At 39.4% G+C, this 27,111-nt stretch overlaps 2 protein-coding genes across 2 annotated transcripts; both read left to right on the plus strand.

The window, feature by feature from the left end:
• Positions 1 to 1,349: 1,349 nt before the first annotated feature.
• Positions 1,350 to 17,238, plus strand: LOC139449986 (transforming growth factor-beta-induced protein ig-h3-like). The gene is made up of 6 exons (XM_071231596.1): positions 1,350 to 1,581; positions 2,785 to 3,002; positions 4,730 to 4,916; positions 5,667 to 5,768; positions 13,977 to 14,087; positions 17,034 to 17,238. Exons 1-6 carry the CDS (start codon positions 1,428 to 1,430, stop codon positions 17,183 to 17,185), a joined length of 924 nt encoding a protein of 307 aa, XP_071087697.1. The 5' UTR covers positions 1,350 to 1,427; the 3' UTR covers positions 17,186 to 17,238.
• Positions 17,239 to 19,157: 1,919 nt separating this feature from the next.
• LOC139449987 (transforming growth factor-beta-induced protein ig-h3-like) lies at positions 19,158 to 25,175 on the plus strand. Its single transcript, XM_071231597.1, has 6 exons — positions 19,158 to 19,387; positions 20,057 to 20,253; positions 21,636 to 21,822; positions 22,181 to 22,282; positions 23,278 to 23,391; positions 24,972 to 25,175. The coding sequence occupies exons 1-6, from the start codon at positions 19,225 to 19,227 to the stop codon at positions 25,118 to 25,120; spliced, it is 912 nt and encodes a 303-aa protein (XP_071087698.1). The 5' UTR covers positions 19,158 to 19,224; the 3' UTR covers positions 25,121 to 25,175.
• The last annotated feature ends 1,936 nt before the right edge of the window (positions 25,176 to 27,111 follow it).

Consider the following 27,111-nt stretch of genomic DNA (forward strand, 5'->3'; position numbering starts at 1 on the left):
CCCAAGAGCAAGGTAGCCGAAACGTTACATTGATTACAAAACTTCTGTCTAATCCTTTCACTCTATCGATACATTGATACAACAAGAAAAGTTGCCCTTGGCCTATACTCTACTATTTGCATTGGGGCTCTGTATAATTTTACAAGAACATTTTCATCCTTATTGCAACTCAGGAAACTCCTTCTAATCTTACATCTTAGACTTCTCAAATGAAGAGATTATTTTGAACTTTCCAAAGATGAATAAATAAAAGTACATATTTCAGTAATTCAAATATATTAACTTTTATACTTCTGTATTTCTTTTTGATTTTGGAAAACGAAGTAAAGGTGAACAATTATGTTTATAAAACCCGAAGAATCAATCTTATTTCACAACTTGTAACTAATGGTTTCATGACTGTGAATTAAATATTTTCGACCTGAGATATTTGAGTGAACTCTACCACCACTGAACCCCAGTCATACTCACTATGTAAGTTAGGTATACAATACTATCGGTTTATAAGGGGGTGGAGGGTGGCCAAATCGTCCAAGGCGTCCCAAGTATCTGTGCAAAGATTCGCCCCTTAGACGTACCAGGCATCTCTGATCCATGACATCTGTGGTTGCGTATCCCAGTCTAGCCCTAACTCTGTACTTGTTAGCACCATAACTTGATTGTGGATTTCACCACAGTGGTAAACGTCCAAGACCTGCATAACTTTCACACGCCATGTTATAACGGTTGGCGTTAAACCATTTCATTTAGTCAATGTAATGTATTTACAGCATTGGACTTTCTTTGTAATATGGTTTCACAATGGATCCATTACTGAGATTGATCAGAGACCACATACTATATGGTCTCTGGATTGATACACACTTTTACTTACTTCATAACGGTTCTGTGACAAGTTACACGTCTACTAAAACCGTCCCGTGTGTTAGCCTAGTAAAACGTTCGCTCGTCACGTAGAAGGTCTGGGTTCGATTCCCCACATGGTTATCACATGTGAAGCCATTTCCGGCATCCATCGTAATGATATTGTTAGAATATTGCTAAAAGAACCGTATAACCATACTCACTCTACAAACACACAAAGAAGTGATGAATTGTGTGTAGGAATGTCCAGTGAGGGTATATTGATATTCTTTGTGTGCGTTTCTTGTCTAAAGTGAGGGATATAACAAATGCAATTTTTTAAGTATCTTTTCGAAATAAAAGAGTAGTGCAACCCTAATTTGTTTCGGAGAATATGTCCACTCGAAGGGGTCAGACGCTAATCAATATGACCTTGAGGTAACCTTTGATAAGAAGTCCAAATGTTGGGAATCACATGACCGCAACAGCGACCTAATAGCTGCTTCACCCGAGGGGACCACTCCTTCTTGCTTTTCTTCAACAGTCGACTGGGAAGAGCGGTGACGCCGATCATATACAACAAAATGCACGCTTTGGTAATTCTGTGTTCGCTGGTGGTAGCAACATGGGCACAGGGCTCAACACCCAACATCGTCGACTACCTGACGTCAAGGCGTTACACCCAAATTGTCAGCCTTCTGAAAACGGCGGGGCTCACTGACACTCTCAAAGGAGATGGTAAGTTCATGGATGGGCACGACGTAATTATAGAGCTTTCATAGCCTGGTTCCTGGTTGAGTGAGTGAGTAGTGTTCAACGCCGCTTTTAACTGTAATCCAGTTATATCACGCGTGTCAGCTTAATGTGGGAGGAAAGCTACAGTGATGCAGGTCTTAGACGTTTACCACTCAGGTGAAACCACCAAGCACGGGTATAGGGTTCCTGGTCGAAATAGAGTTAGTGATTGAATGTGGTTTTACGACGCTTGTAGCAGTATTCCAGCAATGTCACGACACCACGCATTATACCCAGGAAATAGACGAGGACATCGCTTGTGAGAGGCGCAACACATTTTTCATAGGATATTGAAATGGACGCCCTCCGTCCTTGTATGTTCGTTCGAGTGAGTGAGTATGGTTTTACGCCGATTTAGCCATATTCCAGCAATATCACGGCGGGGTACACCGGAAATGGGCTTCACACATTGTACCCATGTCGGGAATCGAACCCGGGTCTTCGGCGTGACGAGCGAACGCTTTAACAACTAGGCTCCCCGACCGCCCCGTGTTCGTTCGAGCAAGATGTCGTTTCCGGAGCAGATTCTGAAATCCGCATAATACTTCTTCACCAAACTTGGCCCATATATAGGCCAAGTGGTGAACTCGTGCCTTGTGATAGTTTGGGATTTATTAAAATACATAAGTTTCCATGGCAATGACTTGACTAAGGCTAAAAATGGGAGTAGTGCTTGTCGTCAATAGACGACAAGATAAAAGATCACAAACCCAATTTACACTGAAAATGATCACTTATTAATTAAATCAGAGCAAATACAAAAAAGCTGGTTAGCTAAGCAACTGCACAACAGTAATAACAGGAGAGCAGCTAAAACATATCTTTGACATTGTATTCGACATGATGCAGTAAAGTGCGACATTCAGGACTTTAAAAAGTAAATTTTCGAGCGTCCATGGCAACGACTTTGACATGGACTGAAAATGGGGGCAGTGGTCGTTTCCGGTTCTTGAACAATTTACAATATTTCTTTACTAAACTTGGAACATAGATAGTTTAGTGGTGAAATGGTGTCATGTCTTAGTGTGGGACGTTTTAAACAAATATGATTCGAATTTCCATGGTAAAAAGCTTCCTGTAATTATTCACAAGTATCCAAAATTTGGGGAATATCGATGACAGTGTTCTCTTGTTTGATTCTCACAGGTCCCTTCACCGTGTTCGCTCCAAGCGACAGAGCCTTCCGTAACCTTGACGCCGCCGTCCTCGGTAGCCTCCAGAACGACACTGCCAAGCTTGCAGCTGTACTGAAGTATCATGTCGTCAGCGGCATCCACAAGGCTGCCGACATCAACTACAACGAACTTCAGCTAGATTCTCTCCAGGGCTCAAAAATCAGAATGAACCATTATCTGTCAGTTGGCGTAAGTGCTGCAATAACTCGAATTCTCCAAACGGCTAAAGTGCTTCATTGGTTTTGTAATACATATTCCATTAACTATCAGACCTATCGGTCTTAGATTTTGAGAAACTGATGTGTTGAGTGCACATAAGTATTATTTTCTTTGAATTTTCTAAAATAAACTGCAACTTGACTTTACTAGAAATAAAGATCAATAAATGGTATAGTATGAATTTCCTAATTGTAAGAAAGATGTTTTGATGGTTATTTGAGCTTTTTGTAGAACAAAACATGTGATAATTACCCATTGCCATTAATTGAATACCCATTTCCATAACTTGAATACCCATTGCTACAACTTGAATACCCATTGTCACAATTCGAAGACCCATTGCCATAAATTGAATACCCATTCCCATAACTTAAATACCCACTGCCATAAATTGAATACCCATTGCCATATATTGAATATCCATTGCCACAACTTGAATATCCATTTGCCACAACTTGAATACCCCTTGCCACAACTTGAATATCCATTGTTACAACTTGAATATCTATTGCAACAACTTGAATATCCATTGCCATAACTTGAATACCCATTGCAACAACTTAAATATCCATTGCCACAACTTGAATATCCATTGCCACAACTTAAATACCCATTGCTACAACTTGAATACCCCTTGCCACAACTTGAATACCCATTGCCACAACTTAAATACCCCTTGCCACAACTTAGATACCCATTGCCACAACTTGAATATCCATTGCCACAACTTGAATACCCGTTGCAACAACTTGAATACCCATTGCAACAACTTGAATATCCATTGCCATAACTTAAATACCCATTGCCATAAGTTGAATACCCATTGCAACAACTGGAATATCCATTGCCATAACTTAAATACCCATTGCCATAAGTTGAATACCCATTGCCACAACTAAAATATAACTAGTATCAACAATCGGAATGAAAGCAAAATATACATATAATATATAACAGTTGTTTTTTAATGTTCATAACATAATGAGAGAAAAAGGAACGTCATGAAGAATATACCTTTAAATCCCAAAATATTGTTCATTTTGTGACATATGAGTAGGAAATGAACTTAAATACTTATATTGGATTGTCGGACATTCAATGATTAACGCAAACGATATGCGCGCACCTGAAAATCTGGCATCTGATCCAAGGACCTATATCTTCATGAGCTTTATTTGTTTGCATGTCCAAATCGATATGAAAGTGAGAAATGAATGAAACTTTTGGTGTAACATAAAGTGGTATCAAAGCAGTTGTTGTTAGTTTGTAAACGTCCTTCTTGTGCTTTGCACACTTTACATTTATAGACCTGTGGTTTCTAACACTGATTATACATGATTTCTCTCACATGTACATGTAACCTGTAAAGAGGACGTATTACAGATAAGCATATGTGAAGGTGGCGTTTTCTCTAATACGCGTTGTAAACCCCTTGTAAAATTCCCTCTATTACATAACTCAATGCAAAAAACATAGTCCAGGAAATTATGTGTACATTTTAAACTGAGATTAATGTTGAATATTCAGATTGAAGTATTATGATTACTATAAAAATGTAATCCATGAATGATTGTTATTTTTTCACCCTCACTGTTATCAGAAAAAAGCATGACTTCAAAAATGTAAATGAAATGTCTAACTACGGTTGATGCTCCTGGTCTGTAAAATGACCCAGTATGAAATGTTGGTAATTCTAGGGCCTGACTGCAGAGGGACAACGTATCATCTCCCCAGACCATGTCGTGAGCAACGGTGTTGTTCACCTCATGAATGGAGTCATGATGCCGCCATCTGGAACCGTTGTCGACATCGTCAGCAACGACGGAGAACTCACCACCCTCCTGGCCGCAGTCCAGAAAGCCGGCCTCACCAACTTCCTCCAAGGTACATGTATTGGGTGGCGGGGTAGCCTAGTGGTTAAAGCGTTCGCTCGTCACCCCGAAGGTCCGGGTTGGATTCCCACATGGAAAAATGTATGAAGCCAATTTCTGGTGTCCCTCGCCGCGATATTGCTGGAATATTGCTAAAATATGTTCGAGGGGTTCATTTACATAACACCTGGATTGCGTAGCAGTGATAGGCGAGAATATCACTTCTTGGAAAACAAGAGCGGGATCTAAATACTAGTAAACCAAATTTGGAATATAACGTAGGCTTTCGGCTTGACGAGAACGCTGTAACCAGTTGTCTACTCCATCATTTATTTATGATTGTAGAAACACAAGAGTCTGACAATACACCATATCACTAGGTAACAATACTGGTACATAATTTCCTCCGTGGTTTACAATTATCTGGTGGCTCAAAGTATGGTATGTGCGTTTGTATGAGGTAATTAGCTGGTTCTGGAAGGTGAACGCAATTACAAAACGTGTCAGTTTGATGTTGGAGGATATACCGGTATCCAGGTTCTAGACGTTTACAATTTTGTAAATCCTACGACGGATGAATCTATAATCATTATATGGGATTCAAACTCAAGATAAAATCAAAATAGCGTTTACGCATCATATATCCCATAAGAGTAATCAAGGCAAAGCATATTTTCAAAGATGAACGTTTTGTCATTAAAGTTATAGTTTCTGCCAATCAGCGTTGCATGGATAAAAGAACAACCGTCTTTTGTGTTTTCAGACCAGCACCCAATCACTGTGTTTGCACCTACTGACAAAGCATTTGCTGACCTTGGATCCGACGTCGTCGGCGCCCTCATCAACAACCCAACTCTCCTCACCAGTAAGTTCAATAGTGTGTTGTAGTGATTTACACTGCTGATATTTTATTATTTTACCAAGCAAAGAAAGTCATGCAACATTTATGATTAGTGATTAACTCTTTAGTAAGTATAGTACGGTGGCCCATAAGGGACATGGAGTCTGTTTTTTACGGTGGAGCATAAGGAGCATATCGTAATCTTTTGCAAATTAACACAATTTGTCATACGAATATGTGATAAATCATGTATAAAAACAACCGAAGAAAAACAAGAAGTATCTATTGAATCGCTAAAATGTGAAGCGAAAATGTCAAAAACTAAAATGAAAATGTCAAAAACAAAAGCAAAAATGTCAAAATCTAAAATAAAAATACAGAAAACTATTTTCATTTTAGTTTTTGACATTTTCGCTTCACTTTTCAGCTATTTAGTATCTTCTTTATACATGATTTATCACATATTTGTATGACAAATCGTGTTAATTTGCAAAAGGTTTACGATAAGAGTATGTGAAATATCAAAATATTGAAAAACAGACTCTATGTCCCTTATGGCCCACCGTACATGTACACTACTGCCTAAAAGTTCATTCCCCTAACACGCGTTGAGAACGCGTGTAACACGCATGTGACACGGGTGCTCAACGGGTTGCACACGGGGTGAGCACCCGTTGGACACGGGTGTGCAACGGGTGTGCATCGCGTGTGCAACCCGTTGCACACGCGTGTGCCACGCGTGTAACACGGGACCGGGTTCCAGTTGAAGTTGACAAATTTATCAAATGAATAGTGAGATAAAACAAAACAGTGAGATGTGAAATTTGAGTTAATGAGCGGCCATTGAGCTGTGTTCACCAGACCGTAAATACAAGGTCGGCCTATCTTAATTAGTGTTCGGTTGCTAGACTTTTATGGCATGAACCATTCCACTAGGGTCCAGTCTAGCCATTGTGGCTAGCCGACAGTAGAACTGTAGTGAATTTAGATGCGAGTTTATTGCTAGGGGAACCCCCGTGTTGACACGATTGTCGCGGGTTGGTAAATGTTCGCCATTAATAAAATGATTGTTTGTGGATTGCGAACATATTCATTTGCCCACACGAGTCATTCCATTTGATTGCAAATATAACGTTTTTCGTTTGCCAAATTTATGCGTTAGACAGTACAATTATGATATAGCCGTCACCACTACTAATGTCTCATTATTTCACGTAGGAATATGTCCCATTTCCCCACACCCCACTTTCTGTGTTGTAGTTTGAAAGAATAAATAAAAGAAGGTTTTGTGTGGGACACTTTTATACTAATTATAAGAGGATGTTGTAAATGAATATGAACAGCCATGCTGTCTGACAGTTGATAGAATTTGAGATCTTCACAATCACCGGGTGTGACCATGTAGACAGAATCTCGTTAGGGTTTGTGATTTTTACATTGCCCAATGACCATAGTGAGTATTGCTGGGGATACCAAACGTAACAGTTTATTATTAGAGGTTGTGAGTACCTATACCACGTAGATAGGATATCTTTAGGATTTTAATCCTTCTCTGAGAGGTATTTAGAAGTTGGAGTACTACGTTAGAAGAAGATTTTGGGGTGACTTTAATCCTTTCTTTCTCTGTGAGTAATCCTTTCACGTTGATTGGAGGAAGTCACTCAACCAGGTCATGACAGGTCGTGCGTTTACTCACTAACTACTGTGAGCGTTTTCGGCCTGACATCATTTCTTGTATAAACATAGAAACGATGCTCACTCACTCACTGTTAATCTTCTGCAGTTTGCTGGCAAAGTGGGGATAAACCTCAGTGTCAAAGACGATCAAACTTAGTTCGAATCCTTGTTTATATGTGACATCTTCCAAATGGGGACATTTTCATAAACTTGGCAAGTGATGATGAATTTTAATATTAATATTATTAAAGTTTATGAAATTGTTAATAAAACTTTGATAAAATTGTGCTTCACTCTCACGAAAAATATATTGTCTGTGAGTAAATTTATATGTCACGTTACATCGGCATTTTTCAGTGATATTGGGACTACATGAAACATGGCTGGTTTTACATTTCTGATACAGGTGCTTGACTGACTGAGTAGTTCATGATCAATAAGATATGTTTAAATCAGTCAAGTTTGCAACAACAGATGAATAAGTTGATACATTTGGACCGCAGTTACCGATTAACAACTTAAGACATAGAGACAGGGAGGAGATATATAACCAAACCTATGATCCTGTTGAGACAGTTGACAGTTAGAACGTTGGATTAAATGACAGTAACTAATTTGAACATTCCCCAGTTATATCATAAAATACATCATAACTCATAACAGTCCGAGAGACAGCTTCCAGACATATACTAGTATTGAAGGGACAATCGCTTTTGACAGTTTAAAAATAAACTCACCTTACAGTGCTTGGCAAGTCAAAACTTACCTCCCTGAGTATGTTTTTTTAGGTTTGACTATGCTTGTGGATTTCAGAGATAGACATGATTGGTTAGCTAGATGTTATTACAATAAGCGAAAATGTCTTAAAAGTCCACAGTTTGTTTAAAAGTACAAAAAGTGTGTTATAGATCTATCAACGTTTTCTTTTATTGAACATAATATTTGCACTATATTGCTGTAAGATGTAAATAATCTAGCCTCCCCATGTACGTAACTTACATATATTTATGTATGACCAGAACAGCAAATACAGTTCTGGTAGATAGGTACCTCGGAGATTTAACGTGCGCTTTCCGACTTAAGCCTATCTCGCACACGGGGAAGCACTTATACTATGAGGGTAAAAAAGCGTAATGATTAAATACACACACACACACACACACACACACACACACACAGACACACACACACAAATTAAGTTTAGTCCTTGTAGTAGTCTCTTGGTCAGCTTCTCATCCTGGGGGTCGGGATTCTCGTAGAGACTCTTGGCAAGGAGGGCGGCGGTATTGGCGACGAAGTGGTTTGAGGTCGGTACGCCACTACTCTGGAAGAAGTGGTACAAGTCCGTGTAGTTTGTGATGTCGTACTCGATGTCCTGTCCCCCCTTCTTGTGCACCATGACGAAAGGGACTCCTTGTTTGGCGTAGAGATATTCCTTTGGGGTGTTGATCTGGTCAATCTTGAGATCCGGCCGGGGCTTGTAGTGGTTGATCAGAATGTCTGATTTTTCCACTAGTAAATAAAGTTCTTTGGTATGACCTCTTTTATCCCTGCTGACGTTATCCTAATGTTCAATTTCAGTCTGCCTCACCAAGCGTAAGAAAGCATATTTGTAGATATGAAGCATTCTAGTTAATTGTGGATACACTGGGCAGACAGAATTGTGTTTATTTCCAGGCCATCCTGATCGTCGTTTACTACTATAAGGTGTATGGTTGGAGGCAAGATCAAAGGCGCCGCACAGCATTTATTAGACGGGGTCGTCCGTTTCGCTTTGAACAACCACCCCACCTGTCTGTAGGAGTTATATAATCGGTGCGCAAATAACTGTGTCAAGCCCACTGCCGGGCTGATGCGGTGTCAGTGTCAGCGATGAACATGAATGCTCAAATCATAGACCTGTAGCACTCACAAGTTGCTTAGCCAAAATATTTGAAAAGTGTATATTCAATTCTCTGATAACGGCAAATATAACCTTAGAAAAAGATTCAACATACAAACAATCAAATGTAGAACACAGACCTATGCTTATTATCATTTCTTCTGGATATGATCAACCTACGGAACCCTCTATCCGATGAAGTAACTAATGCTCGCTCATTAAAAGAAATCAAATCCTTAATTAATCGTTCTGATGCAATTATTAATAATTTTGACTTCAAATATTTTCATAGATCATGCTAAATTGTCCACTGTCGCCTTAGGCTCGGCTGCAGTGACTTAAACGCTGATAAGTTTAGACGACATGTATCAGACATACCAGACTGCACTTGTGGATATCACCTTGAAGATGCAATTCACTTTTTCTATAACTGTTAAAAAATACGATAATATCAGAAATACTGTGTATTTCTACACACATGGGTATGGTCTAAACATGATATTACATGGCAGTAGTTAAGCAGTTCTACAAACATGACTCTTCTTAAATCAGTTCATGACATCATTGTCAAAAGCAAAAGGTTTGAGTAGCTTAATTTTATGCATGTAGTAAAGGAAAACTGCATTACCTTATTTCACAGACACCACTTGCTTCAGTGTATTGGCTTTGTGTATTTCATTTGTGCATTTTGTATGTTTATGTTCATCACTCTCTTATATATATATATATATCCAGCTGTTGTTAAGTTGTTACCTGGAGAGGTATTACATAAGCAAGTTTTGCTTGTTTACCGATCCAGATTTCTTTTGAAATAAAAATACGTTTAAGCCAACACAGCTAACCCCAAAACACATGATTGTAAACTATTCAAAAAGGAGCACTAATCTCTGGCAAATGAAGGTTGATTCTTCAGGTAAAACGACCTTTGGATTGCCGCTTGGGCTTACAAGCTGCCGTGAGTCAAATTGCTCGTTAACGCAACCGAGCGTGACAAGAGACTGGGCTACCAGTCTGCAAGGACAGCTAAATAAACTTACGCATTTTTGAAAACTGATTGGTTACCCGTGATCTATGAAGATTTCAACAAAGGGCACATGGTAATTAATTTCTTCAGCCTAAACAAACAGACAAATAACGGCGAAAGCTCATCGTATGTCGTTATTTGGAAATACCCCTGATTGTTACAGTTTGATAATAAAAAAGTATCCCTGAGTGAAAGCATTTGCGGATTTCGGATTGTGTGGATGATACAATTACTACTCCCTTGTTGTCATCCACATTTTCTGGTATAACCCTATACTTCTGTATTTGTCGTAATTCACTTGCTGCTCAGTTAATGAATTTATAACATGTATACTTAGTTGTAGCACCACTCAGATTACCGGATAAAGGTTCAAATTTGGTCTTTCTTGTACCTGGGGTAATTATTTAATCTAAATCCAGGTTTGAAGTGAGGTGGAATGTGAGTTATGCACGTGGCAGCCCAGCAAGAGATGTATGATCAGTTGCTTTACTTTTTTTGTAAATCAACTGATCATTCCCAGACATCAAAGGATCAACAGGAAATGCGTTGATTGATTAATTACTGTTATCTTGCACAGTGGATATGTCAAAAGTAAGTGTTTACATGTGAAGGTAGGGTTACTGAACCTAGGGAATACACTCATATCATGGCGTGAAGTACAGATGTAAAAACAACATACTTTGTTCAAAGGGTAACCGATAATACACTGACTGGTTGTTCATTGTTATCTAACTCAATGTATGTTTTTAAGAACCGTGGACATTATAAAAATAGTTGTCACGTGGGCTTTCTCAGCTAACTTGGCACCTATGTGAAACAATTGAAACAAACTAAGTGATCAGTTAAGAAACAAACACGGGTTATAATATTCGATACATTTAAATAACGTTTAAAAACGATATATTTAAATATTTTAATATATTTCATATATATTCCAATATTGTTTCCAAATAATTATTATTAAAGTATTTGATTCTCACATAGACATTTGACATCGAATAAATATTTTTGTACAGCTGCAGACGCAATGGATATTGTTCCTTTATGTTGATATTCCCGGATACATTATAACTTTGGTAGGTTGTAATAATGATGTTTGCATTTTGTTTTCATTCATTCGTTGCAGCTTTGAACAGAATCATTCTTGTTCCTTTCCGTTTGGTTGGGAAGTTTTTTTCGATGCGCGATAGACGTTGTTTTCACAAGTATTTTCTTTTTTAAGCGTGTATATGTTACAGTCAATGTGTACAATATGATTCACTCAGGCAATTTATTAAATATCTAAATATTTCAGTCATTTTACAAATTGACTGATTAATCCATTCATTTATTTAACCGACTGACTAAAAATGATAAAGACGACCAAAAGAGCTTAAACACATCACAATATATTAATTATGCTAAGAAAAGAAGCCAAACAATACAGAACTGTACTTGGTGATGATAATAAACATAAACAAATATTTGGAATTCGTTATCATATTCATTATAAAGATGGACATATTTTTCAGTTAATTTGTAAAATAAACTGAATATTTAGGCGTTTAATACATTTCCTTAGTTAAATCTGTTTACATTTTGAATGTAAACATATACACACGGTAAAATAAGCAATGTTCAGATGAAATATTTACTTTGTGTTGCAAGTCAAAATAGTGTACACGAAGATCGCACAATTACCAAGCAAGTGACTTTTCAAAACTGCATCACCATTACCGATGCTCCCCACAGATATACCTACATTTCCAAAACAGTATTTCATTTTTGTTGATCAGTGTGACCATACGTCCTTCTACTTTCAATAAAAATGTGCTTACGAATGGCGAGCACAGGTCGCGAACAAGTCTAGATTTCTGCTATATCATCCGGGTACTCACTGGGAAAATACAGTAATGCACAGGTAACAACTACTCCCGCGGAATTGCTTTAGATCAGTGCTCTTTTGTACGTTGAAATACTATATATTGTGAATGCCAAAATGATGTATCAAGGATCAAGTAGAAGATACATTGACCGTTGCACTGGGAGTTTATTCAACAGACCGTGAAAATAACACTGCTGTATCTTATTATTTATTTTAGATGACGCAGTCAAAGCTCACACTCCTGGCGGCCATTATCGAACGGCCAGCTAAAACACAACCCCGCGCTTACGTCTACAGGTCTCTTCCTGTAGTACGGTAATTAGTATTCTCTCCCTCAAGTGTATCCTCAATGATATAACCCACCCTCATTAATTACATGCTGCTCTTTTCCAGCCTCACGGCTATGGAGCTGTGATAAAGAGTCCAAGTCATCATAAAGTAATTAGGGTCCAATAAAAACAATGCGCCGCCAAACCTCATACATATTATCACTGAAAGTCGTACTACAGACGGTTAATGTCAAATCACAATAAAAGCATTTCAATTGCAATAACATGTTCCAGGACCATGTATTCTCTTAACACCATCGGATTTAGAAGCAATGGTCGTATAAAACAAAACAGATCTATTTAATCACAACAGTATTCATGTTATTCCCACAAAATCACATAAAGAAAGGAGACATTAGGAAATACATGTGTATTATCATTTTTCGTCAGGATAACAAAATTTTCTCTCCTTGTTACCACCTCCAGGTTCAGCTTAACACGGGTCCTCCTTTGATCAAAAGTTTGTTCCCCCTCTAATGAGTGTGTCACGCGTTGCACACGAGTGGCGGACGGGGTGCACACCCGTGTGCAACGCGTTGCACACGGGTCTCACACGCGTGACCAACCCGATGCACACTGGTTGCGTAACGCGTTGCCCATGCGTGTAAGGGGAATGAACTTCTAGGCAGTAGTGTAGTATAGCTATTGTCTGGAGTAATTGTCACTGATAATAACTGGGTGATACTTGTCATCATGTGATCATCAGTTACAGCAGGAGAAGGAAACAATTATATCAGTAACTATTTAAGGAGCAACCAATTAATTTGATCTTGGGATTTCAGTTTGAGATAAGCATATGTTGGGGAGCTCAATAACCTTTTTCTAACATCAATAGTTGTTCATTTGTGTTTTTGTAAAAAAAATATAAGTAAAAGAACTGTATTGGACACTTTTTATACAATGCAAAAAAGGAGTATTTTGTTCCTACAATGCTTTGCTCTTGTAAGTTCTTTTCAGAAAGAACAGGTGCTTGCTCTTTTTTTTTAAAAAAAAAATGCTTTGCCACTAAAGTCTAGGAGTTGTGTTTTTCTTGCTGTAATTCACTTCTCACACAGAATGATTATTTTTGTAAAAACGTATATGTGTGATAATACTGCGTAAGGGTTTCTTGACATATATATATATAATGATACTATGTTATGTAACCTGTCAACATATGTTTATCACGCGATGTCACATAGAAACGGAATTGTTAGTTAACAACCACGTCACCTACATGTAGATACGCATTGTACTATAGGCCTGTGGCCTTTTAAGTACTGAATAAAACTGATTGACAGTGATGACATATATATATATGTCAAGGGTTTCTTACGCAGGTTTATGGCACATGTACGTTTTTACAAATCATCGTTTTTATATACATTGAACTCAAAAGTTTTAACATCAGGTTATTGTATATTTCATCAGTTATTGTATTACTATGTGTGCCCACAGTGTCTCTCGTCTTCCACAGGTATCCTCAAGTACCACGTTATTCCTGGGACTCTGTACAAGGCTGGGTACCACTCAACATCTCTCGATACCTTTGAGGAGGCCGACAGAATCAGGCTCCACCGCTTCATTTGTACGTGTTATCATTTGTCTTGATATTTATCAGTATCTCATACATTTGATTATTGTTATTCAATTTATTCCAGATATGGCTGATATACTGTGAATGTGACCATACAGTTTAATTCATTCATTCACTATTGTTCCATGATTCACCTAACGCATTATAAGCTTCAAATTTCTCAGCATCTCTGTCAAAAGTTGAGTAGGATATATTGGGTTTAACAAACGCGTGTCGTGTTCATTCTGAAATCCTCATAATCACCTTGATGATTAAGTCACCACGAAATAGCCAGCTATTGTATTGTTGAGTCTCGAAAGGGCCCTGTATATTTACAGTATATATATTTAAAAAACAGTATTAAATTTCAAAAGGGTTAATGAAAAATACGCCTTTGAAATCTATCGCTTTCTTCTTTCTGGTCGTGACATAGTTCATCGAATACACGACATCGGCATTCAAAGGGCCCTGTATATTTACAGTATATATAACTAAAAATCACATTATCAAATTTCAAAAGGGTTAATGAAAAACACTCCTTTGAAATCTATCGCTTTCTTCTTTCTGGTCGTGACATAGTTCATCGAATACACAACATCGGCATTCAAAGGGCCCTGTATATTTACAGTATATATATCTAAAAATCACATTATCAAATTTCAAAAGGGTTAATGAAAAACACTCCTTTGAAATCTATCGCTTTCTTCTTTCTGGTCGTGACATAGTTACACGACATCGGCATTCAGACCTGTTGCAGCGTTAGAATTTGGCAGTAGGCCATGCTAAACTGGCCAATAGTTATCCTAGTTAAACTATTAATTTTTAAACGTATCCTATCCCACAATATGCGTCCCTCTTTCTTCTTCGATCCTAAGTGGAAAAAAGTGCTAATAGAAAGGTTTCAAGCGTCTAAAACCCCAAAACAATTTGCCCGAACACCCCTCGCACCACCATGGTCACCTCCCAACAATCTGGGTCACGCACGTTCTCTATGCATGTTGACCTGTACACACTAGTCACGTGATTTCCCCAACCAACTCATTGTCGTCTCAGTATGGTGATATGCTACACAGATTGGGGCTTGTTTATTGTTATAAATAAATTTCAAGCCTTTCGGTATTTCTCTCGAGGTCTAATCATGGACGTTCGAAAGTATTCGCGACTGTTGCGGATCCTGCGGACCCTAGTACTGCTACTTCGGCCACGGTCATTTTGCCTTCGACGAACCTTTTGGAGGTTCGGAATACTTCTCCGTGACCTTCCACTTAGACGATCGATAACTCAGTTACCATTGGCGGAGGGTACTTCCAGGCAATGACTAAGGTGGATCCCTTAATAGACAAGCCGATTTTACCTCGAATTACTCCGTCAGACTCCGATCGGCGTCTTCTTATCGCCATTCATCTCATGAGAGACCTTCTCTAGATGAGTCGCGATTCATCCTCGGACCAACACACCTCTAAGGTTCGTCGAACCTCTAAAGATCGGCGAACGTCTCCTGATCACTATGCTTCAAGCAGCCAACCTTCCAGTGAGGTTCGATTAACCCCGGAAGATGAACGAGCATCATAGGATCGTTGAAACTCTTCGCGAACCTCGAAGGATCGGCTAACATCACTGCACAGGATCTACGCACTTCACAGAATCACCATGTTTCGTCTCACCATATGGCTCCAAAGGTTCGTCGAACCTATAGTGTACGATACTCATCTAGGAATCGCCGATCGGGAGGTGGATCCTTCTCTCATCGTCGCTCAAGCGGGGTCTCATTTGGCTCCTTCTTCATCTCCGAGTTATCCGGACTCTCACCTTCGCGATCTGTCACCTTCCTACCATCACCAGTGCCGTGAACTATCTTGGAACCCGGCTTCGTGTCCTGCGTATACTTATATGACACATGATTGGGATTGCTACCTTCAGTCCATGGACCCTTTTCCCCGAAACGATACACGAGAAAGAGCTTCTCGATCGCATCTTCGCCTGGAAGAGGCTTGCTTTCGTGGGGAAGTTGACCTGATTCAAGAGAGGATGTTGGGCATCTTGGATCTATCGGCTCATTGTCGCAGGCTCCTTCGACACTGTTCATGGTATGAGTCTGTGGGAGATAAGACACCACGATCTTGAAGAATTGGTCGGCTGGATTTAACATCGATTCAATTGTATTCGTTTTGTTTAACTTTACGGTTACGCTACCCTTCGTTGAACATGATTTACATACATGTATAAGTACACAACGTATTGTTTTTTCCTCTGTTCACGCCTCTGGATCACAGCGCTTTGTGGTGTGTTTCATCCCTATTCACGAGCTTTGTCTTTAGACACCTCCTGTTGTAGCCACTTCTCTGTAGGATAGGGAGTTGCGCCTCACCTTCCAACCGTGAAATACATTGGCAGTGTGAGATATACTAAGTTTAAAAATTTGTACATGTTACATTAAATTGTATATTTATATACTTGTCCTATCTCACACGTTATATGCCCACCCGTCCATCCCAAGATCTCAATTCCCTTAGCCTTTTAAGCTTAGAAAAAGAATGATTTGGCTGGGAAAATCACGTGGCTAGCGCGTATAGGCAACATACATACAGAGTGTGCTTGACCCAGATTGTTGGGAGGTGATCATGGTGATGCGAGGGGTGTTCGGGCGATTTTTTTCAGAAGCTTGAAACCTTTGTTTTAGCACGTTTTCCACTTAGGATCGAAGAAGAAAGATAGATGCAAAGTGAATTGCTGTATTTATGTGACTTGTGTCATAATAATGTATACTAAACAGCTGATACAAAAAGACCTTTCTTTCTACCATACAGCATTAATCCTTCATGTGATACCAACCATTTGACATATACCATGTTGTATTGTGACTGTGCAGCCAACTACATTTTATACATAATCATATTCTCCAACAGGTTTGATTTTCATTTTCAACAACGATGAATGCCATTTGATTATCCATTCCAGTCAGTTACGAGGTTGATGATGGCACCCTCGACAAAGTTGAGCTGAGTGCCCTCAATGGCGTTGTCCACAAGATCGATAAAGTGCTGATCCCAAGTTCCTTGTCAGACCAAGTCAAAGCTCTCACTGCTGGTGCCACAACAACTACCCCCTAAACCGCCAAGAAAATTCCTGTTACTGTTGCTTTATTAAAGATATCAATAAAGTGTTCTTCAAGTAGATGAGTATTTTTTGAAGAGGATCCTTGTTACCATATGCATGACGGACAGCTTAACATCCCTGGCATCAAGGGCGAGCAACACAAAACACACAATGCGAAAATACTAATAATGACATTTTTCAGTGTAACAATTACTTATTAAAACAAATCGCGAATCGTCAATCGTGAGCATATGATGATTCAGCATCTTTACCTCCAAGCGTCACCTTGTTTAAAACATGCTCTTGTGTAACATTGTTGCCTTTAATAGTTATCGGGGCGGTCGGGTGGCCTAGGGGTTAAAACGTTCGCTTGTCACGCGAGACCCGGGTTCGATTCCCGACATGGGTACAATGTGTGAAGCTCGTTTCTGGTGTCTGGAATATTGCTAAAAGTGGCGTAAAGTCATACTCACTCATTCACTTTATTAGTTATCGCTGAGGACACCGCGATTCAGCATTTGTTTCCCATAATTGGCCAACATATTTACCTGTATATTCTCTCAGACAAAATACACTTATTAAGCATAATTTTCCTTTTCTAAGAATACTATGATGTTTATGAAAGCTGATTCGGAGAATGGTACATGCTGGGAGGAACATGTGACTAAAACCATTGACAGATAACGTTCACGCCATATCTAGACCTCGTTATCTGATACATGCTAAATTTAGGGTGTTGTACAAAGAAACACCATATGGATGAGAAAGTTCTGAAAGTTGAAATAACACTTTTACACTTAAAAGAGAAAGGACCAATGATTTGATACTTTTTGAGGGCCTGGGATTTTGTAAGGAGACAAGATATTTTTCAGCTAGAGCAGCAAACCCAGATATTTAATGAATTAAAACTATGAGACTATATATTTTTCTAAAAAATAGTAAGTGTAACAATTTCTAAACTTTTTCCAATAAAATCACATCATGAAAACCCGGAGTGAGGCAGGTCTGAGACGTTTATCATGTTGGTGAAACCCACGAACGCAAGTATGATAATGACAATCCAATGACCCAAATCAAGGCGAATCTGGAATTCGAACCCACGGTCATAGGATCATGACGCGCCTAAGGGATGTAACTCTGAACAGCCAATTGCGATGTCTTTTCCCAAGTAAAAGGTGGTGCCAGTAAACATCAGCAGCTTCACTGTATCGAGAATCGGATGAAGGGACACTCCTCTTTCATGTTGTGAAGGGGCGGTCGGGTAGCCTAGTGGTTAAAACGTTCGCTCGTCATGCCGAAGGTCCGGGTTCGATTCTCCTCATGTTTACAATGTGTGAAGCCCATTTATGGTGTCCCCCGCCGTGATTTCGCTGGAACATTGCTAAACGCGGCGTAAAACCATACTCATTCACTCGTCTTGAGGAAGGTTACGGAATGGCTATCATTAATTTGATCCACTGATATGTCTCTGTGTCCATTGGTTTATTAGAATGTATGACGTCAGATTACTTAAATGTGAACTATTATAATCACATTGCGCTATTCTTCTGCAGTTGATTCTTTGCCAGGAAGTTCAACTGGCACATCTATTGGTCATTATGCAACATTATAGAGAAATTATGGTTCAACCATAACACGGTTAAAGCCAGAGAAATCACTCGAATCTGTCGTTTCCAGGAGTAGGGTTTCCCTATTACATAACATGGATGTACGAAATTCTTACGTAACCAGTTATTTAATTGGATATGACGCTGTTGATGGGCATTGTTATATTTTATCATAAGAAATCCATTGAATCCATGTGTATCTACCACTACAGCAAGATACCATTCATCAGAGAATCGCTAAACTGACCACGTAAGTCTTTATCTTTTAAAACCGATTATTGTGAGGTCATTAAAAAACTAACGTAATGAATTTAGTTTCTAGATAAGAATAAAATGCTGTGCTGTTATGTCACGTGATTGTAATCTGAGTCTGACTATACACGAACATTCTTGTGAAACCAATCCTTCTTCTTGCAAGTTGGCTCCGTGGTGCTGCTAGAGACAAAATGTATGCTTTGTTAGTTCTTTGCATGCTGGTCGTTGCTGCAGCGGCGCAGTCGACAACAGTACCAACATCAAATATCATCGACCTCCTGACTACACGACGCCTCACCACCCTCCTGAATCTTATTCAGCAAGCAGGGCTTACTGATACCCTTAAAGGACCTGGTAAGATACAGTAAGGATATCATTTGGATGATTATGAAATCGTCTCTAGGTCTCGGTCAAACATATAGATAATATAAGAAATAGATGCATTCAAAGTATATACAATGCAGTTTTAATAGCTATTTTGAGACGTGGATTAACTTTTCAAAATGAAATTTCTTACATGAAAAATATGACTGATTCTATAACGGTGAAGTAACGCAACAATCAGACAACAGATTCTAGTTTTCTTGAATTGATAACATATTATTAAGCTTTAATCGAAATGAATTTCATGAGTGAATATTAATATCATGTAAAGATTATTGATGTACTTAACAGAAAACACAGCGAAAGATTATGTATATGTTACATGAGAAAATATCGATTCAAATTTAAATCAGTTCTATTTCATAATTTGTTTGTATTCGGGTAGTAACTTATAATGATATTAATATCCATAATTATCACTGTATTCATATCAATGAAATTGTCAATAATTCTTATTAGTATTCAAAGAGTTCGTTCGTCACGGTGGCGATCATTATTTGAAGACAACTTTAACAAAATAGCAGGAATGGTTACACCAAGTAGAATAATACTCTCTTACTAGTAATCATCTATGGACCAATGTTCTTACACAATCCTACACAATGGCTGGTCATGGCATGCCACATTGACTGTTCACAGGACCATTCACCCTGTTTGCCCCCTCTGAGACCTCTCTGGGCAATTTGGATGCAACTGACACGGCAAAAGTGACCGCCCTTATGAAATACCACGTGGCCAATGGTCAATACCAACGAGCTGATCTGTACAATGAGGAGAGTCTCACTTCCCTCCAGGCCAACCAAAGCATCAGGGTCAACTACTATATCAGTAAAGGGGTAGGTGCACGTGTTCTATCTATTCGGCTTATTGGTCAGAATATGAAATGGTTGGACCCCAATGTAGCCTCCGGTTTACACTGAATGTTTGGATGGTCCATCCGAAATGAAAAATACATGAGAAAAGTTTGTCGATTTTCACCTTTTTAATGAACTGCCTTGACACCCAGGACAGAAAGTATCATGTCATACTCTGTGCAGGTAAATGTATTTGTTCTCAGTATGATGATGATCTGGTGGGGTCTGTTCTTAAAATGTTCGCTCGTCACGTCGAAGGCCTATGTTCCATGTTCCATGTGGGTACATTTTGTGCTGTCTTTTTTACGTGAACACTGAAATCTTATGAAAATTCGAATTTCTTTAACACCATATATATTTTGTGAAAGGTTAAAGTTTAGAAACGTTATCATGGTTATCGGCAACATAGGCACTCGAACGACGGATAGCTCGACATAAATACTATTGTCCCCAGGACCCCAACGAAGTTTTACAGTATCAAGATGTATGTATGATTAATCCACGTGTACATTCGTGTCAACGTTATGTTTACATCAATATCTACATTCATATGTACATTCACGTGTATATTCATAATTAATGTGTACATTCATATCTGTTCATTCATCTGAGTTGGCACGGTTGGCCCGGTCGTCCGAGGCGCCACAATTCGCTGTGCAGAGTAGCGTCCCTTGGACACGCCAGAAACCTATGATCGTTTGGTTGAATCCCATTTCGCCCCTATTATGTTTTTCAGCACCACATCCGTGGTCGCGGGTTTTACGAAAGCGCTAAACGTCTTAGGCTTGCATCACTTCGGGCTTATATCTCACATTAAGCTTATATAACTGGAATGCTGTTCTAAGCGGTGTTACAATCAATTCACTCACTCATCTGAACATTAATGTGTTAAAATCAACTCCCTCACTGATTCATCTGAATATTAATGTGTGTATTCATTTATTAATTCCTATGTACTTTCATGTGTATATCCATCTGCATATTCAAGTGTACATTCATTTGTACATTCATTTGAACATTCATGTGTTTATTCCTGTGACTATGCCTGTGTAATTACTTGCGTTAATTCCTGTTTACCTGTTTACACTAGATAGTAATACATTCCTGACAACTAATTATTGTTAAAACACGATGCTATTTTCTACTAATAGAAACAATGCAATGAAATTGGAACATTGTTTAAGAGTATAATACACAGCTATATAACACATGCATAAAATGTTCATCACTATTTTGCCTTTTACGCCCGATGGGAAATGTTTCAGCAAATATTTGAGCGATTAATCTATGACGTTTACATTTTGAATGTGGTACCTCTCTTGGAGTTGCATCACCATGTCGTTTAATAACGACATCTGTTCCAGGTGATAACCATAGAGGGGCAGGCCATTCAATCATCGGATCACGTGTTGAGTAATGGAGTTGTTCACTTCATCAAGGGCGTGATGATGCCACCGGCGGGGACCGTACTGGACGTCGTCTCAAAAGACGGAAATCTTACGACACTCGCTTCAGCTATTAAGAGTGCGATGCTAGACAATTTCTTTCAAGGTAAATATCGACAAGACATTTCACACTGCATAACAATTTAATATGGAACGCCGGTTTACTGGTATTTCAGGCATATCAGGGTGTGCTGACTTTACAACGTGGGTAAAACCAACGGGTAGGAATATGGAATGAAGTTTATTTATGATCATGTAGATCAGATTACAGAAACAGCAATGTACCACTCAATGCACGTCATGCTGGTCTATCCATACAATATGTGTGGAGGAAACTATTTTGTAAAGTTGATAAGGTTTTTACAATAGTAAAATACAGTTTCACAACACAGTTTCTGTAGAACTGGGCTTCACTGGGACTTCACTGTTCCTGCAGTTTACTCTATGGTTACTGGGTATTCCAGATCAAAAGCCCATCACCCTCTTTGCTCCCACTGACGATGCCTTCAACAAACTCGGAAGTGCAACTGTACAAGGTCTTATCGCCGACCCAGCACTTTTGAAAAGTAAGTTCTACTTAAAATTTGAGTGAAAGACATGTTAATTTATAACTTATAATAAAGTTAAATGTGGCTTATGCTGTTTAAAGTAAGGTAATGTCAGGCGAAACCAAAGGCTACATATAGTTCATGCACACAATACATGTTCTCAGATATTTCGTTGTTATAGTTTGAGATTATTGTGTGGCCAGAGAAATAATTTTGCAGCTTAATAAAGAAATATGTCCCTTGTTGCAAGAGCGTTTCAAGAATAGTAAGAACTAACTTATCAACTAGAGAACAAAGCGTTTTGTCTAAGCACTTTTGAAAAGTAAGTTCTACTTAAAATTTGAGTGAAAGACATGTTAATTTATAACTTATAATAAAGTTAACTGTGGCTTATGTTGTTGTTTAAAGTGAGGTAATGTCAGACAAAACCAAAGGTGACATATAGTTCAAGGACACAATACGTGATCTTAGATATTTCGTTGTTTTAGTTTGTGATGTCAGCAAAGATTATATTTTGGTCACAGAAATAATTTTGCAGCCCTTGTCGCAACGTCGTTTCAAGAATAGGAAGAAATAACAACTAAATCTGAAGAACAAAGTATTTTGTGTAAAGTACTTGACTAAGGACCTTTGGTCCTTTATATATGGGAACTCCCATCCTGTTAATTATATGGTTTGAAACGTCGCCATATAAGTGCAATAATCTAGGACGCGACGTTAAACCCCAATTCACCTCACCACATGGTGTACGCAAAAGCACAAGCACAATTCATAAACACATGCACATATAGTCGGAATCGTACAGTCGACACTACTGTTGCATTTAAATGTGGCTTTATTTAAGAATTATAATACCGTTTTGTTATATAATTACTTAATATGACATTGACTAGACTACATAAAGTTCACGAAATGCCTTAAAGATATGTGCTGTAATTCTCCTGGAAAGGTCTTAATCTTTATGACATTACTTAAGTTGTATATACGTACATGTATATGACATCTGTGTTCAGGCGTTCTGCAGTACCACGTGGTCCCAGGGACGATCTACAGGGCAGCGTTCCGCACCACCTACCTGCCCACCTTTGAGGAGGCCGACAAGATTAGAATACATAATTTCTTCTTCTGTGAGTAGTGCGTCTGGGCTTCGCCTCACTTTTGAGGTATCTGGTCAGAGGAGTTTTAAAAACATGACTGTTTTATTTGCGTTACTGTCTGTAGTGATCGCCTCACTTTGGAGGTGTCTGGTCAGATGAGTTTTAACAACATGACTGTTTTACATGCGTTACTGTCTGTAGTAATCGCATCACTTTTGAGGTGTCTGGTCAGATGAGTTTTAACAACATGACTGTTTTATATGCGTTACTGTCTGTAGTGATCGCCTCACTTTTGAGGTGTCTGGTCAGATGAGTTTTAATAACATGACTGTTTTACATGCGTTACCGTCTGTAGTAATCGCATTACTTTTGAGGTGTCTGGTCAGATGAGTTTTAAAAACATCACTATTTTACATGCGTCACTGTCTGTAGTGATCTCCTCACTTTTGAGGTGTCCCGACAAATAGAGCTATATGATTCCTGAGTATTCTCCTCGCTTTCGACGTGCCCGGATGTTTTTATCATAATCCGAAAGGCTTACCTTACCAGCTGAGGTAAGGTGAGGTGAAATGTGGTTTAACGCTCAAGGTTGTTGCACCTCTACAGCAACGAGCATGCACGTGAGTGTGTGTGTGTGTGGCTGTTTGTACTAGTCCGAACGAATGCCGATTTTATAGTGCTAGTCCGCTGAAATACCTTGCCCCAGTTTAACACGAATACCCCACTCAGACACAGAACACTCAAAACTGATCAGTCCTTGTTTTAGCCTCTTAATGTAGAGCGCCAGGCAGGGTATCAACAAGTACCATCTTTTAACGTCTTTTGGATCGAATCCGCGGCCTTCCGCTATCCTTGCGGACGCTCTGCCACTGGAGCACGGAGGCGGTCCTGGCCAGCTCAGGTTATGACAAATGTTATGGACCAAAATGTCAGCCTCACTTTAGAAGTGTCCGACCAGATTAGGTTATATAGATTATGTTGATGTCAGAAGGATTCAACTCACTCTTTATAATTAGGTGTCCAATAAGACTAAACAATAGTATTGTTTCACAAGGGTCTCCGTCGTGTCTGAGGTTGGAAGGTTAAGATGTAAACGGATGATTATTTGACAAAGTGACGGGAACTGTGTGATTACCTTTAATGAGCTTTCAGATATGAGTGAGTGAGTGAGTTGGGTTTAACGCCGCTTTTAACAATATTCCAGTTATATCGCGGCGTGTCAGCTTAATGTGGGAGGAAAGCCCGAAGTGATGTAGGTCTCAGACATTTACCAGTTCGGTGAAACCCACAAGCACGGGTATGGTGCTTACAAACCTAACAACACAATCGGGGCGAACCGGGATTCGAACCCACAATCATAGGTTTCTGGCGTGCCCATGGGACGCAACTCTGCACAGCGAATCGCAGCGCCTTAAACGACTGGGCCACCCGTGCCTCCTTCAGATATGATACTGAGCTAAAGTATTATGATCAATAATATAAAATGAACTAATGGCAAATAAACAATATGTGATGTATTAGGAGTAGAGTAGGGTAGATGTATTGTCAAATCATGGTTCATGTACAATTATATGCGTGCGAATGACCTAATCCTTTCTTTGCCCCTGTAGTTGGGTACGAGGCCGACGATGGCGGTATGGTGGACGATGAGTTGAGTGCCACCAATGGGGTTGTCCAGAGGATTGACACTGTTCTCATCCCCAGCTCGCTGTCTGACCAGGTCAAGGCTTTGACCGCTGGGGCAACGACAGCAGCATGAAGAAATTACCTTGTAATTCCTTGTAATTGTGATTGATTAAATCACTCGGAGCATAGTCATTTTTCAAAGCATTCTTTCCAATTCAATAATTGGCATGATAATGCACGTGTGTGTGTGTATGCGTTTGCGTGCGGGCATGCATGTGTGTGTGCATGCTCTTGTCCCATTGTCCCGTGTCATTAATGGCACTCAGTCAGAATCATCACGAGAGACAAGTCAAAACTAAAAAAAATATTTGATTTATTCTTCACATATCTACAACAAAATTATACTGATTCTAAATTTGGTTTTGCAGCAAATACTCAGCCTGTATATATGTATGTAAATCTTGGCTAGTGGGTGGTAGGGTTGAGCAAAATATTCCTTGTGAAAATTTGTTGATAAACAATGTCGTTTCGAAAATGCGGGGGGCCTGACAGGCCTGTTGCATGCTCTTATCCCAAAAAATAACGTTATTATCTGCTGTGTCGCGTCCGGAGGTGTCGGGCGGTCGGGCGGTCGGGTAGCTTTGTGGTAAAAGCGTTCGCTCGTCACGACGAAGACCCGGGCTCGAATTCCGATATGGGTACAGTGTGTGAAGCCCATTTTTGCTGTCCCCCGCCGTGATATTGTTGGGATATTGCTAAAAGCGGCTTAGAACATCGCTCACTCACTCCGGAGGAGTCTGTCTATGGCCTGAAACCTGACAACAGCGTGTGAGCGGATGATTGTTTATATATTATACCAACACCTTAGGTCTGTTTGAATTACTAAAGTCGTTAGTACAGAGTGAGTTGGGTTTTACTCTACATTGAGTTCACTTACATCATGGTGTGATTTGGTTAAAACTTGGGTCATGCCGCAGACCCACTTCCTTGAAACTCATGAACACAGACATGGTACTGACAAACCAAGGTTCATAATCGGGTCAAATCCCATGTTCGCAACCATGACAAGCGGATCTTAAAAAAGTTGAATACAAAACGGAATGTACAGCATACGTCCCTTTTATGGTGTAGAGTAGATGGACATTTTCATCTGCGCCAGCCTGAAGGTTACATGGGCGACCAAGCTGGTTGTGTTTCAACGCACTCCGACAGCGGGGATAGTTGACACAATTTTCCGGTCTTCGTGCCTTAACTGCGACGGATATCACCAATCACTTACGTATTCACTCTTTATTTTAGTTTCTGGTGAGTGAGTGAGTGAGTGAGTGAGTGAGTGGGTGGGTGAATGAGTGAGTGAATGAATGAGTGAATGAGTGAGTGATTGAGTGAGTGAGTGAGTGAGTGAGTGAGTGAGTCTGGTTTTTTCCGACATATCAAGGTGTGTCACTTTGTGATGTGGAAGGTGATCCCGATGTGAAGAAGGTCTAACACTCTAACCATTTAGTGAAACCACCGAGCACGGATACAGTCCTGACAAAAGTAAAAACATGCTCATGGCGCCCAAGGATTCGAACCCAGGACCATAGGTTTATCACACGCCTGAAGGGAGCAACTCAGCACAGCGAATTACGGCGCCTTAGGCTGCAGTTTACAAGCATGCATGAGCACACATGATGTTGCATCCATCTCAAGATTTAGGTGCGTTGTCACACAGTCTGTTCATTTTTGTACAAAAAGACGAATGTTATACCACTAAATACCCCTGAATATGTTCGACGTGCACGTATTCTGTCTACAGCGCTAATAATTGTCTGTTGGTAATTGTGGTGCAAAGGGCGTTTTACAAGAAACAAGAAACGAGGAACTTTTTTTAACGTCAGATATTATAATACAAAAAACATGAGGTAGCTACAAAACAGTCTGAAAAATGAGTGAGTGAGTGAGTGAGTATGGTTTTACGCCGCTTTTAGCAATATTCCAGCAACATCACAGCGGGGGACACCAGAAATGGGCTTCATACATTGTACCCATGTCGGGAATAAAAAAAACCATGAGCGAACGCTTAAATCACTAGGCTACCGGACACCCCCCTGAAAAATGAACAAAATAGAAATAAAACCAAAC

The sequence above is a fragment of the Haliotis cracherodii genome, unplaced genomic scaffold, assembly GCF_022045235.1.
Source record: "Haliotis cracherodii isolate W230 unplaced genomic scaffold, xgHalCrac1.p SCAF_8, whole genome shotgun sequence".
Classification (NCBI taxonomy): Eukaryota; Metazoa; Mollusca; class Gastropoda; order Lepetellida; family Haliotidae; genus Haliotis; species Haliotis cracherodii.

Coding starts and splice junctions, on each gene's coding strand:
- LOC139449986 (XM_071231596.1), top strand. CDS start 1,428: ATGCACGCTTTGGTAATTCTGTGTTCGCTGGTGGTAGCAACATGGGCA. Junction 3,003..4,729: donor ACCATTATCTGTCAGTTGGC/GTAAGTGCTGCA, acceptor TGGTAATTCTAG/GGCCTGACTGCAGAGGGACA. Junction 5,769..13,976: donor CAACCCAACTCTCCTCACCA/GTAAGTTCAATA, acceptor CGTCTTCCACAG/GTATCCTCAAGTACCACGTT.
- LOC139449987 (XM_071231597.1), top strand. CDS start 19,225: ATGTATGCTTTGTTAGTTCTTTGCATGCTGGTCGTTGCTGCAGCGGCG. Junction 21,823..22,180: donor GCTAGACAATTTCTTTCAAG/GTAAATATCGAC, acceptor TGGGTATTCCAG/ATCAAAAGCCCATCACCCTC. Junction 22,283..23,277: donor CGACCCAGCACTTTTGAAAA/GTAAGTTCTACT, acceptor ATCTGTGTTCAG/GCGTTCTGCAGTACCACGTG.